Consider the following 16,002-nt stretch of genomic DNA (forward strand, 5'->3'; position numbering starts at 1 on the left):
ATGTCCTGTAGTGCCTATCCTGCTCCCAGTCGGCCAGTTTGACATTCTGCCCAATCCCTCGCAATTAATACTGGATAGGATTATTTGTAACCAGGAGAACAAGAACTCTTCAGAAAATCTGGACTCTCTATTGCCTATTAGCTAATAACTTGCTCTTTTGTGTAACATAAAATTAAATATAGGATACCCAAAACCAGTAAAGACAAGAGACAGGCAAGTCAGTACACATTTATTCAATTCTCAGGTCCTAGTGATTTTTCTCTGTAATCTTGCTACAGCTTAACATGGTGTTCATCCCTTTCTGCGAAAGAACTATTACCTTATCAAAGTTCGTCAAACGTTTTGCTACATGAAAAATGGAAATGTCGTCGTCTAATACTGAAAATACCTATTTGGCCTACTACAAGCAAAAAGCTTTACGTTAGGAAATAGTTTCACATTTCATTCATGCGCTCCAATTTCTCATGCACGAGACCGAAAAGTAGTAGAACGAAATTTTTGAATAAATTTGGAATCGTCATATTCTTCCATAATTTGTGTGATGTCCCCGTTTCTTCTCCTTCCTCGTTCTAACAAACAGTCTTGTCATCACTAATTCTGTAACTATTCCTACCACTGTCAAAACTCATTCTCCAGCTAACTTTACTAACCCTGCCACAATCACCGGTTTAGTTATCCAGCAATTATTCTCCAGTTAGGCCTTATTACGAGTTTGTAAAATGCATTTCCCACACTACTTCTAGAATGCAACTTAAGTGGCTGCTAGCCGGGGACTGCAAATGGCCGTCTAGTGTAGCGATCTGGCAAAAATTTTCTGTCAAAATTTCACCGAGAAGATAATACATAATCTTTCTTACCTGTTATTCCTGTCAGTCGTTTCTTTCCACTCTGGTAGTCTGAATCTGTGGATTTTGCCAGTAATTATAACACAAACAGAATCAACCACATAAACAAGCAGCAGTTGGCATTCTCCGGTTCGGTTTTATTCCGCTCAGCTCGTATAGCCCATTCCCGTTTTGTCTGCAGGAAAGTTTGTTTCTAGATGTGACGAGGATTCCCCTGGCAGAGACATCATGTACAATATGCACACATTCAAAAATCAACTTACAATTCATCCAGAAATCAACTTAGAATGTGTTCAAAAACCAGCAGGGGTGAGTTTCAAAATCATATGAATAATCGATAGACCGACGTGCGCGCTGGATGCTAGGTGCTTTATGAAACATAGTTTTTTTCCTCAAGAATATGAATTTGACATGCGTCATGGAGATAAGTAAACACTGACTGTGTAGTGCCTCAAGAATTTTGGGGTAAATGTTAAGAGACACTCGTATTTCCACCATCTCGAACACACCTTATTTTAGAGATAAGTGTGGTAAAGTAGAACTATGTCTACTGCCTTACAATTATGTGAGTGCAGGACGGACGTGTATTGGATGGAGGGATCGGCGCGAGAGGTAGTTGCCGAGCCCGCCTAAGAAGTTACACGTCCCGCTCATGGAATAAACGCGTCATACTCTGTGTGACGTAAAACGTTATTGTGTGAACATTTGAAGGTTGTTGAAAGAAAAGAAGGGACTTTCATTCATTCATTCCCTTCTCTTACTCCCTACGGTTATGGAGAATTGACTTGTTAAACTTTGAGATATTTCTGAATGCATTTATTGAAAAAGTAATAAATTGTTTCCGATGTTAAGTAGACATACAGGAACTTACTAAACGTCAATGTTAATTTTCAAGGATCGAGAGAATCTCAGTGTGTATAGTTGCTTTGTCCACTTGAAGTGTACAATAGCTGTTGCGTAATTGATCAATTAACTGCTAAAGTAAATCGTCATGTCAAAACTGCCAGAAGGTGAGCTCAAGATAATAACTATTTGAATGTGAACTAGGGTGGTCATTATTTACAGAGGTGGTGTTTTTATGATCACAAGATCGCAAAAAATTAGGCCCATGGAGAAGGAACGACAACCTACAGAAACTGCAGGACCAGCCATAACCATGACGGTGAACGAAGACATGCCAGATTTATCTGAAGTAATAAGCTTAATCAAAGCTCAAAGTATTCAATTAAATGCAGAAAATACACAATTGAACACCAAATTAGATGCTCAGAATGCTTCGTTAAATGAAAAACTTGAAGCACAGGGTGAAGCTTTTGAAAAATGAGAAGAACAGGGTGAAGCTTTAAATTCCAAATTTGAGGTGTTAAATGATAAATTGGAAAATTTACGAGTAGATTTAAAGAAGAGTCGGAGTTTAATGAAAAATTAGGATCATTTCAAAATGTGTGTAACATTACATTTGACACAGTGAAACAAAGGTTACATACTTTAAATGATTCCACTGAAAGACAAGACAAACTGATCCCTATTGTTGAATCACAAATTGCAGGGGTCAACACTCGTGTAGATGTGATGGAGAGAAATTTTAAGGGAAAGCTAGCAACCTCAGACACCATAAATATAAGTGATCCGGAGGAACAAGTAGAGGAATTAATCGACCGGAAAGTGGCCGAGAGGGTAAACACAGATAATGTTCCATCACGTTTAGCGTCAGAACTTGACAATACTAAGAAAGGCATTTACTTATCAAGAATAAAGTAGAAAAAGGGGTAGTTTCACAGAAAGTAGTGTTGACTAATGAAGTAGTAACAGATTTACAATGGGGAGCAAATTCTGGACTCACCGACTATTGCCCAAATTTAAACCAGATGGAAATGTGCATCCAACACATTTCGTAAAGTGATTTAATCAGGCCTTACCAAAAAATTGGGAAGATGCAAAAAAAGATAGAGTTTGCTGCAGGCTACCTTTTAGGAGAGGCTTCCGAATGGGACACAATGAATATAGACAATTTCTTGTCTTTGGCGGACTTTCAGAGAAAGTTTAAGGAGAAATATTGGTCATATTGTGCCCAGGAGAAGTTAATATCGGATTTATGGGACCCAAAGTATTACAATAGTACGTGGGGTACAATGAGAAAATATTTCGACTGGCATTTAACAAGAGCTAAATGTTTAGATAAACCAATGGAAGAAGAAGGGTTGGTACAAATTTTGATAAAGCAATTACCCACTTACACTAGGAAAGACATATTATGTAGTCGGTGGAAGACAGTAGAAGAGCTATTATTCTTTGTACACACACTTGATGCGATAAATAAAGACCAGAATGTGCATCAGAATGAGAACCAAAATTCAGGAGGAGTAATGATAATAGCTCTAGTAATTTCAAAAGACATGAGACAAATTTGGCTAGAGTACACCGATGTAAGCGGAACAGGGGTAATGGAAATTATCAGAAAGGACATCCACCTTCGAATATAGGCCCAGTAACTACACAAGAATTTGTACCTGGCAATAATAGGGCTCAAAATGGAAACATCATACCAAGGTTTGGTAACCGGGGCGGGGGCCAAGGTCATAGAAATACATTAAGAGGCCTACCTCATAATGAGTATGTTTCCTTTACACATTAAGTATCAACAAAAGAATGGTTACTACTAGAAGAACCTAGTGTAGCTACAATTAATCCACAACCAATTATAGTTGGAAAAGTAGAAGATTCTGAAGTGGACATATTTACTGATTCTGGTAGTGAAGTATCACTTATTTCGAGTGGATTTTTTAATACATTAAGAACTAACAATAACTTACCTGTATTACCAGTAACAGGAGTATATATATTCGGTATAACTGGAACTAAAAGTAAGGTTGTTAAACACAAAACGCAAGTAAACTGTAACATTGGTGAGATTACGTTCCGGCAAACACTGCTGGTAGCAGAAAATATTAATAGAGAGGTATTATTTGGCTTAGATTGGCCGTCGGAGCTTAACGTTATACTGAATTTTGAAGACAGCTGCCTTTATTTCGGACTCGGGATAGACAAATACCGTATTAAGTTTCTAGTAGACAGTTATGTTGATAAACAAACAACTGAACACCAGAGTTTACGATTACCTGCAACAGCTCAAATGTCACCAGAGATGGAAAACATAAGCCATACATCACAACAAGCTGAGATATAGAATAAAGTAAATGAATCCCCAATAATAACCAATGACCAGAAAGCAGATTTAGCTGAAAATCTATTAGAATACGAGATGGTATTTTCAGATAGTCCAGGTCGTATTATGTTTGTAAATTTAAGATCAGAGATGATAAACCATTTTTCTGTTAACCGTACCCGATACCGGTGAGTTTAAAAGAGGTGGTTAAGGAGGAAATATATAAAATGGTAGATAATAAAATAATAGAACACGGTACAAGCATTATAAATAATCCCTTGGTAGTTGTGAAAAATGCTACAGGCGGTGTGCGGCTCATACTGGGCACGCGCATCCAGATTCAAGAAAATATACAGCATTCCTTTTTGATGGAAAATCGTATCATTTTAATGTGTTACCATTTGGGTTAAGTATCTTGGTATCAGTGTTTATACGTACGCTGGACGAACCGATAGGTAAAGAGTTACTAAAGGATTTAATTATATATGTAGATGATATATTGATAATATCACCCACCTGGAATGAGTGTTGCCTAACCTTGAAGAAAACACAGAAAAAATTCAAAGAAAAAGGTATTACGTAAAACTGTCTAAGTCACACTTTGCAAGGCAAGAACGAAAATTTTTGGGACATATAGTAGGTGTACAACAAATTAAGCCTGATCCAGAATGTATAAAAACTATTAAGGAGTGTCCAACACCTAGAAATATAAGAAAATTGAAGGGATTTCTTGGAATGGCAGGGTATTATAAGACGTTATGTACGAAGTAAAGTTGAACGACCCTCGACTTTTGCATTTATTACGAAAAGGGAGTACCATGGCATTGGGACCAAGAGGCACAGGAAGCATTTGAAAAGGCAAAGCGAGCTAGCTCTATCAGAATCACCGATACTGAACCATCCGGCAATGGGTGAACCATTTAAGATTTCGACCGATGCATCAGATTATGGTATAGCAGCAGAGCTGTTCCATCAATATCTTTTGCCAACCGGAGTCTCCACAATCATTAATTAAATTATACATCAACAGAAAAGGAATTATTAGCCATAGTATGGAGTATACAAAAATTCCAAACACTGATATGAGGGTCCAAAATATATGTCTATACAGATCACCAAGCTCTGTCATTTCTAATGAATAGCTGCTTACTACATAGTAGATTGATGCGGTGGATGTTGTTTCTCCAAGATTAAGATCCATTATGTAAAGGGTTCGGAGAAAATTGTACCCGACGTTTTGTCTCGGCTACCAGTAGGCATGAAAGAACTGAAGCATTCACAAGCACCTGGCGTAATCTTTGCGATTAATTTTCTAACATTAGAATATTCAAGCAACAAAATGCAAGAGCTAGCTTAGAAAATTACATAGAACATCCAACATGAACCTTATTTTACAGATATCTTTACTATGTGTGTCAGGAAATCGCTACCACCTAGTCAAGAGGGAAGGTGGAAGATTGTGCGATATAATCTGTTCTGAAGAGACAGTAAGACAACGCGACATTGGCCTTTATGTATATCAAGTCTAATTGAAGACGAGTTAGTGTGGTAAATTCATAAGAGTTATGGACATTTTGGTATAAAGAAATGCACTGCACATATGAATAAGTTCTATTACTTTAAAAAGCTAGGACATAAAGTGGCATTTAGTCATTAAGACTTGCGAGATTTGTCAGAAAGTAAAAGAGGATAACTCTCACGTTAAATATAAGATGTATCCAATTATTCCTAAAGCATTACATGATCTAACCACTGCAGATTTCTTTGGACCAATTCCAAAAAGAAGAGGAGGAGTGGTCTACATTTTTGTCCTCATAGAGTGTTGGTCAAAGTATGTTAAATTCAATCCAATTAAAAAAGCAAACACACCAACTGTAATACATTGTCTACAACAATACTTTCTCTAAGTAGGCAAACCAAAACGATTTCCTTCTGACAATGGACCTCAGTTTACTAGTAACGAGTTTAAAGAAGTTTTAGCATGGGAAGGGATCCGTCAAATACTAATATCCAACTATAATCCTTCTTCTAACCCGTGTCACTGTTTAAGAAGAATGATACCTAGATGACAAAGTGAACAGGGTATTTTATGTGTGCACAAGATATAATGTGAAGTGACTAACTGTAGATTAACTATTTGGTTGTAGTGTACAATTTCCTATTTTTATAGAATATTTATACTGTTTGTGAGATATCATATGAATGGGGGGGGGGGGGGAGGGGGGGGGGTTGTATCAATTTTGAAAGGGGATGGGCAGTGTGGGTACACAAGGTTAACACTACACAAATGCCACACCTTTAAAAAAAATGGTTCAAATGGCTCTGAGCACTATGGGACTTAACTTCCGAGGTCATCAGTCCCCTAGAACTTAGAACTACTTAAACCTAACTAGCCTAAGGACAGCACACACATCCATGCCCGAGGCAGGGTTCAAACCTGCGACCGTAGCGGTCGCGCGGCTCCAGACTGTAGCACCTAGAACCACTTGGCCACCACGGCTGGCTACCCACACCTTTCAAATGACCCTCGCAGACAAGTGTGACTGATTCTTCACCATTTGCCATTCCAGAGGAGTTGCTAAGATCTTTCTTCAGGGACTCCACAGCTGAAGGTGAGAATGTCTGTTCAGCAGGAGATGTTTAACATCATACCTCCTCTGGCTTCTCACCCAAGTAATGGCAAAGTGGGGATCTTGGGGAAGGGGAGTGGGAAGGGTTTCCTGTCTTTGGGGCTACTTCTTTCTCTTCTTCGATCTTAGCAACCATTTCTACTTTTTCCTTTCTTATTTCTCTTTTGAGTACCAGTCTATCTTTCCCTCTGTCCACATGCAAACACTTCTATCGCTGAAGTCCTTCTCAATTTCTGTGGTTTTTTATAACCTTCAACTCATTTTACATAAGCTGGCTGAAGAATCAGGCTACGTGACTACCTATACACTTACACACAGTGAAACACAAAGACACAAACAGAACGAGTACAGTTTAAGGTAATGTGAGAACCGTCAGGTGTTGGAGGGGGAAAATCGTGCGCCTAGTGATAGGTATGCGCTTATGGTTATGTGAGTTAACGGTTCCACATCATGTAAAGGTATGTACAGAAGAGTATTCATGGTCATGTACAGGGTTATTTATATAGGTAAGAATAGAGCATTCATGGTTATGATGACAGTATTACATCGTAGTAGGTGTACGTTGGATAAGGAGTGCATATTACAGTGGACAGAATTGGTGTCAGTCTACCAACTATTCTGATGAATGGTAGGCTAATGGGACAAACAGAGTATAAGTAGGAAGATTGTGTATATAATATTTCCAAGTGTGGTGTCTATTGGGAGCATAGGACTGGAAGAGAAATGGAGGAATCAAAAGGGTTAAAGGAAGTATTGTGAAGTAAGTGTGAGGGGTAAAGTAGGATATTAATTTTTCCAGGTAGCTTTGAATCATAGCATACATAAATATGTATACTAGGGCAATGGACTATGAAGCCTACACAGGAAGGATACAGAGGGCGCACCCAGAATTGATTGGATGGAAAAGGGCATGTATGCAGACCCAAGGAAGGCTGACCTATACTGTGCAGGCAGGGGCACCAAGAAGGGGATTGACCTGTACCATAGTGCATTAGGAATTTGTTTAAAGGGGCGTATCTACCAAAACGGAAGGATGTAGTGCATTCATAGTATCCACCATTGGGTAAGGTATAGGTACTGTGCCTAAAGGAAAAGGGCAGTATCGTGATAAAAGTCACACATTTTGTAGATATTATTCTGGTAGGTTTGAATTCTCGTTTCCATTCGCATTGTTATATTTGTGTGAAGTTACATGTGTTGAAAACAACACCTTTATTGACCACGAGTTCCTCCAGATTGTAATAAAGACTGAATAAATCCATACTTACAGAAAGTAGTGTGCGAAGTAAGAGGAAATAACAGCATACGCTAGGTAATGCACACTCGGAATTTATGATTGGAAAGGGAACAGAAAGATCCATGCCCTTATAAAATTTAAATTGACCAAAATGTCCATGGTAATAATGGTATTAAAATGGAAAAAGAAAGAGCGTTATGTATTACGTACACAATTGGTAAAAGGAAAACTGTTGGAATCATAAAATAATGTTATATAAATACGATACTGATGTACATAACAAACATGTACAAAATATCGTGTGTTCAAGCTAAAGGGGAGGGGGGTGGGGGGGAGGATATGTAGTGCCTCGAGAATTTTGGGGTAAATTCTAGAGACAATTGTACTTTCAACGCCTTGAACACACATTTTAGAGATAAGTGTGGTAAAGTAGAACTACATCTACTGCCCCTCAATTGTGTGTGTGCACAACAGACGTGTATCAGACGGATGATCGGCGCAAGCAGGTAGTCGCCGAGTCCGTCTAAGGATTTACACGTCCCGCTGTCCCGCTCATGGAATAAACGCATCGTACTCTGCATGACGTAAAACATTATTGTGCGAACATTTGAAGGTTGTTGAAAGAAAAGAAGGGACTTTGACTCATTCATTCTCTCACTTACTGTCGTAAGGTATGGGCAGTTGTCTTGTTAAACTTGGAGAGATTTACATACTGTATTTGTAGAAAGATGATTGTAATAGCTTCTGTCAGACTGGAAGGTGTCAAGCTTACAGGAAATGTTTCAGTGTATGAAAACTGTTATGTGTTATGAAAATACAGTGAGATTGAGTTCAAAGTATTCTCGAGTATACAAAGTTATTTAAAAGTATAGAGAATTCCTACAGAGTAACATCTATTGTTCGGAGAAGAAGCTGGGCAGAATATCGCAGCTGGCTATCCTGAAAGAAGATCGGCAAAGCAAGCAACTCCAAGTAAGTTCGACAGCCAAGGAAGGAGTGAGAGTCTTGCATGCCAGTACCACACTGCCACCCTTAATCACTGGAAACCGCCAGAACTGGTAACAGTAAACTTGTTGTTTCATTTAATGATACTGGTTACCCTTGTTCCCGAATATTAGTGCCCTCTACTGGCCTCAGTTATTTGTATAATACTGAAGCATCCAGGCCATCACCAGCACTTACTATGTACGTAGATATATAGATTCTGATGTTGATATCCACAGACGAATATTTTATGATATGATGGCTGTTAATCATGTTAATATTTTTGTTTTTCTTGTCATCCCTCAGCCTGTTGTAGATTTTGCCTCAGCTAATTTCACTTACTTGGTTACATCACTGTTGGGCCATTCCGTGCCAAGTGGTCTAATATCCAGAAATGTTCCCACATGACCATAATGGATTATGATGAAATTTTGTATGAACATTCACACATGTTCTCAATGAACACTGGCAAAGCTTCAGTTTCAGAAATTCAATACTTGCAGAGATATAGTCACTTGTTTCAAACCATAGCACAGCTTCCAATAGTGCATCCTTGAATTTTCAGCAACTTTGAGATGAGATATCTCTGTAAGTATTTGCATGAAAGAAACAAAACTTGGCCATCTTATACAACTTTTAGAGCTCTTTAAAGTAAAATATTAAGAAAAGGATTTCTGAGCAATTTTCGTATAGATAATTTGAAGCAAAGTTGGGCGAAAAAATAGCTGTTTAAAAAAAATGCGAACTTTAGTTTTTTAATCTCCAAAAGTAATTGTGGGATGTACATGAAACTTTGCACACCATAACTCACCAACACAAGGTCTTAGAATATAAAATTCCATTCTCCTATAGCTTTCCATTATTTCAAAAATCTAGGATGAAGTTGACGATTTTTCAAAAAGTGCTAAAAATGGGTATTTTTAGTAAAATTTTTCAAAAAAGTGTTTTCTCCAAACTCTTCTAAACTATGGTCATTAGAAAGAGCATATTCTAAACTATCTAGAAAAGTGGATTTGGTTTTGCAATGCAAGCATATAAGGCCCTAAAAAGTAGCATCATTAAAGAGGCGCACTGGAAGTTTGAACACATTTTCCTGGCACTCAAATTATACCTGAAACCTTTTATTATGCCTAATAAATGTTTATTAGTGCCTTGAATAATTGAAATAAAAAGCTCTAGTAAATAGGCAATGAAACTGTCAGAAAAACTTCAAAACTATGAGAAGTAGCCCTTCTGCTTTTATCGTAAGTGTTCATCTGCATAAAACTCTTCTCATTTGTAAAAAAAGAGAGAGAGAGAGAGAGAGAGAGAGAGAGAGAGAGAGAGAGAGAGACAGAGAGAGAGAGAGAGAGAGAGAGAGAGAGAGAGAGAGAGAGATCATAAAGAATTCAATGAATAATAGCTTCATATTTTTTGTGCTTCTCAAAATTGTAAATATTTACAAGTCGAAAATGAAGACCTAATTTTTGGATTCAATTGTATAAAACATTTTTCCAAAAAAGAATCAGTTTGCTTGAATCATGCATCAAGTGATTTAAATTTTCCAATCAATATTGCAGAGATTTTAATGCGTAGGTGTTGTAACCTGTGAATTTTTGTCTTAAAGTTATTAGGGAAACGTGTGAAATTTGTTGGTTAAACATCTAAGAGTTTTAATTTTGTATTTAATCACACTTAAATGTAGCCTGCTACCTTGGTAAATACGTAACCACTAGTTTCACAGAGAAAATTCACAAGATTCACTGTTTATAGAAAATATAATGGCAACAATTACTTTAACAATCAGATTGTTTCATTATTGTGAGCCTTGTTTGAACAATCAGTATTTCAGTGGTGTATTTGCAGCATAGTGAGTGGGTTCTCTTGACTGAGTGTGGATTGTTCAGTGATTCGTAAGACCATCAAAGTTTGTAATCTCATTTACTATTGTTTTGATTGTGTCTTTTATAGCATATATCTCTTATTAGATTTTTTCATTGGTATTATACATTGTGTATAATTTCATTCAGTAGCAATTTGTCTGAAATTTAAGCAGATTATAATTTGCACTTAGAGGCCAAATACATTATTTAGTTACTGATTACAGATGGATGCAGAAGGGAACAGGATACCTTCCTGCTCAATTGGGCAAGGAGATAGTGGAACAAAGTGTCATGTCTTTTTCTTTGCCAAAAAAGCTGCTTTAAATGGTTTGCAGATTTTAGTGATGAGGAAAAAGAGTTGTTGGTCCGACATTCTGAAGCAAAGCTGGACAATACCTCTCAAGTTTGCCTACACCATGAAGCCCTGTTATTGACACAATATGAGAGGTTACAAAAAAAATGCTTCAATCCCTTTGGGAAGGTGAATCATAATGGTAAGGCAGGAATTCGCAATCTTGATACTGAAAGAGCTAATAAGGCTTCTGATATGTTGAAGAAGCAGCTTGCTAATAACATAAAGCCAGGTCAGAAAATTTGTCCGGCTTGCAGGACTACCTTAAATAAACACTTGGACGAAGCTTTATCAGCCTCATCAACACATTCTGATAAGGACTTTACACCAAAAGAAGAATTAAATAGTAGCTTATTGTCTATCACATCAAAAATTGAAATAGGTTTGAGGAAACAATCTAAGGAACCCAAGAGTGCCTTCTAATTTTACACAGAGCACTTAAATAATTTTACTATCAGGCTTGGGAACCTGTGTAAAGAAACCCTTATCAGGCTTGGGATCCTGTGGTAAAGAAACCCACCCGTGGCTGTTGTTGCTAAGCTATTGGGCGTGGCCCCTATGGCAACGGGAATGCTAGTTTTCTCAGGTGAAATGAAACTAGCAGTGGTTAAGCCACCATGGACCATAGCAACTCATTTATACACTTCTTTTCCATCAGTAAACTGGTGTTGTTCATTAAACACGCAACTAATAATTAGATGATTATGCAAATAAATTTTATGATTTACATTCATTCTTAATAATAATAGTGTGTGCGTGTGTGTGTGTGTGTGTGTGTGTGTGTGTGTGTGTGTGTGTGTGTGTGTGAGAGAGAGAGAGAGAGAGAGAGAGATAAGAGAGAGATAGAGATAGATTGATAGATAGAGAGAGAGAGAGAGAGAGAGAGAGGGGGGGGGGGGGGGTGAGGTGACAATTAAGAAATAACATTGTTTCTATTTTTATTCTTTTTCTATTCGAACTTAAGCTGGACAGACATTAATAAACATGTATAAGCAAAATAAAAGACTTCAGGTATAATTTGAGTGCCAGAAAAATGTGTTCGAACTTCCAGTGCGCCTCTTTGATGATGCTACTTTTTAGGGCCTTATATGCTTGCATTGCAAAACCAAATCCACTTTTCTAGATAGTTTAGAATATGCTCTTTCTAATGACCATAGTTTAGAAGAGTTTGGAGAAAACACGTTTTTGAAAAATTTGACTAAATATACCCATTTTAGCACTTTTTGAAAAATCGTCAAATTTACCCTAGATTTTTGAAATAATGGAAAGCAATAGGAGAATGATATTTTATATTCTAAGACCTTGTGTAGGTGAGTTATGGTGTGCAAAGTTTCATGTACATCCCACAATTACTTTTGGAGATATAAAAAACTAAAGTTCACATTTTTTTTTTTTTTTTTTTTTTTTTTTTTTAACAGCTATTTTTTTGCCCAACTTTGCTTCAAATTATCTATATGAAAATTGCTCAGAAATCCTTTTCTTAATATTTTACTTTAAAGAGCTTTAGAAGTTGTATAAGATGGCCAAGTTTTGTTTCTTTCATGCAAATACTTACAGAGATATCTCATCTCAAAGTTGCTGAAAATTCAAGGACGCACTATAGAAAGCTGTGCTATGGTCTTAAACGAGTGAATGTATCTCCGAAAGTATTGAATTTCTGTGACTGAAACTTTACCAGTGTTCATTGAGAACATATGTGAATGTTCATACAAAATTTCGTCAAAATCCATGAGGGTCATGTGGGAGCCGCTAGACCACTTGGCATGGAATGACCCTGTTTTTCAATTTTGAACTGACCTGAAAATGGCAGTGGCCAAAACTGGTAATTGTGAAATGTAGAATTTATGTGATCAAGATGGACCTCTACAAATAAAATGAAAACCATTATATTCATGCTTGTATTTTCCCCACAAGATCACTTAGGTCTCCAAATAATAGTCTTTGCTCCGCTTTTTGCATCATTTGCAAATGTTTATCTGTTCTTTGGCAGTTGTGGTGCATAGGCAGATATGATATTTAAGTAGGATTCTTTATGAAGTGCTAGCTTTACTGAGATAATACTATCATGTATTTACATTACCAGTTCCATTTTAAGGCTCAAACAAATTTGAGTTTATTGGTATTTAGCGTAGACCATACAGCCAGCTCATACTTCATGAAGTATACAGGTATTGAGAGAAATTTAGTGTTACAATATTTGTTTGTTTGCACATGCACACACATTACAGACCAACATAACATAGTTACAGACCAATACTTAGAGAAAACCTTTGTGCAATCCATTTTCAATGATATGTTGGCTTTATATGCAACTACCTGCAGTAATAGTGAATCTGTACAGCATATAAAAAATTCTGTGACCATTTATTGCTAATAGTCATCATGCTTGTTTATTAGTCACACAATACACATGAACATATTACTGAATGTCTCTTTCCAACACGCCGTTACATATGCACACTGATCTGATGATTGCTGAAGCTGCTAAAATGGATACAGTATCACTCCCTAACAACCATTGATACCGAAAAACAGTAGTAGTTCTAATTTGAACACAAAATGGCAATAATTAGTAATGTTAAATTATGAACTCTAAACTTGTAAAAGAAATTAATTTCATCAGGAGGGAAGAAAAGGGGGGGGGGGGGGGGGGGCAATGTGAAAGCAGTGAGGTAGAGTACTGAGTTGAAAATCAGAGCAAGAAGAGTACAGAATATTGCCACAATCCTGCAACTATATATTAAAAACCAAACATTACTGCAGAACTAAATCATAATGGTTTTAAAACTGTATTTAAGTAAAAAAGAAAATTGTTTAGCTTACCAGACATAGTTCCAAGACAGATAACCCATTCAGCATATTCATCTTTGAATCTTCCATGTTTTTTTCGTAAATCTCCACAAAATCTGATACTTGAAGCATTGGCTTTTCAACTGATAATCTGGAGATAACCTGGAACTGTATATGACAGTAATCAATTTTATGCTGATTAGAACAGGGTACACATATATTACTATTAATATGGTGGCAACAACAATGTTACTAATTTCCTAGGACGAATAAAAGATTTTCTTGTATTATTCTTGGATACAATACAGAAAAAAAGGTAAAGTTATAATGAGGCCACCCACATGCTGTATCAAGCTGATGACAGTGCATCTTCACAAGTTAGTAACAACCAATGGAAGTCTAGTTTGGAGCACACAGTGAGCAAATGAAATCTATACATAAGAAAATACAAATTGCATCAGCCCCTTCTCATTTCCAACAAGTAAAGAGAACAATGTGAACAAACTGAAAATATTCATATTTCCTTCACCTCTAGGATATCAAGATTTTTACACCATTAGGTATCCAGAATAAGCTGCTAATTTAACTTCTCATGATTAGTCACACTGATGTTACCAGCGTACACTTCAAGGTAAAAAGAGTCGATGCCTCCTTGTAAACTCTTAACACTGCAAATGTCAGATGGAAAGCAATGTCAATTGCATCATTATAAATAAATTTTCTTAGTTATTGTACTACCAACAGGTCAATGAAATTTTAATTTAATCATTGTCTTGGATATCTTTTATTAAGAGCCAAATTTCAATAAAACCAACCAAAAATATCTTAAGTTATCTTAGGCAAAAACAACAATGAAAAAATCCAGGATGGAATAACAAAAATATGGAAAGGATAGATTATATTCACCACACAGAGAAGGATTTGAAAAATAATTAAAACCAACAGCTGCATTGCATTCTAACATCGTTTATTCAAAACATGCCATCAGTTTCGATGCCAAAAAGCATCTCTTCAGACCCCAAGGGTAACTTACAATCAACGTACAAACTGCAATGACAAAGACCAATGGAAACTTCAAATGGAAACAGTTATTAAGAATGTATGCCTGCATGTGCAACCAGCGGGCCAAAATTAACTGGATTATGTATCTTCATAGAAGTAACAAGCCCAGCACACAAGATACTGAATTCAGTTGATTTTGGCCCCACTGCACATGACTTTGTTGGTAGTCCATGTTGGCATACATGCTTAAGAATTGTTTCCATTTAAAGACGCCTATGGTTTTTGTCATTGCAGTTCATACACTGATGACAGGTTATGCTTGAGGCCTGAGGACGACGCTTTTTGGCATCGAGACTGTTAGCATGTATTGAATAAACAACGTTGGATTCCAATACAACTGTTGGTTTTAATTGTCATTATTCAAGTACTTCATGTCTGGCTGCTGTCCCACTCTCCTCACTGGATTACCAGAGTTACAGAGGACGTGTCAAGTCACAGACAGGTAATATGAAAAAGGATGCTAGAAATATTTCAGCTTTTGGACTTCTTCAACAGTAGAAGACACACACACACACACACACACACACACACACACACACACACACACACACACACACATAAATAGGTTGGTTGGTTTGTGGGATTGAAGGGACCAGACTACTAGGGCCATTGGTCCCTTTTTCCATGAACTTGAAACCCCCACAAGGAATAAAAGTAAACAATAGAGATGACCAGAAACGACACAGGACAAGAAAGACACAGACAGAGAGCAGGTAAAAGGAATGAAAATCACACCGAGAGTGACAGTGGTAAAGCCAACCACCAAGAAAGGCACTAAAAACCCCAGTGTAAAATAGTAGGCCAAAGGCCAGACTCAACACAAAAGAAGGACAAACACTTAGATCAAGCAATAAAAACCCCCTGCACAAATAAAACTCAAAACTAAATCAGCCATTGCAACGTCATCTGATAAAAGTGCAGGGAGCAAATCAGGCAGCGCAAAAGTCTGCCTGAGCGGAGTTAAAAGCAGGGAGTCCAACAAGATGTGGACCACAGTCAAAGATGACCCGCAGCGACATAGATGTGGGGCCTCGCGGCACAATAAATAGCTGTGCGTTATCCAGGTGTGGGCAA

The 16,002-nt window shown here is 37.2% G+C and overlaps 1 protein-coding gene across 2 annotated transcripts in view; it reads right to left on the minus strand.

The window, feature by feature from the left end:
* Nucleotides 1-16,002, minus strand: part of LOC124774907 (origin recognition complex subunit 4) — a 98,253-nt gene that overhangs the window by 46,605 nt on the left and 35,646 nt on the right. For both annotated transcript variants that reach the window (XM_047249580.1, XM_047249579.1), the window contains exon 6: nt 13,900-14,034. In XM_047249580.1, coding sequence (XP_047105536.1) covers nt 13,900-14,034 — 135 coding nt within the window. The remainder of the gene's footprint in view (nt 1-13,899; nt 14,035-16,002) is intronic.

The sequence above is a fragment of the Schistocerca piceifrons genome, chromosome 2 (assembly GCF_021461385.2).
Source record: "Schistocerca piceifrons isolate TAMUIC-IGC-003096 chromosome 2, iqSchPice1.1, whole genome shotgun sequence".
Taxonomy (NCBI): domain Eukaryota; kingdom Metazoa; phylum Arthropoda; class Insecta; order Orthoptera; family Acrididae; genus Schistocerca; species Schistocerca piceifrons.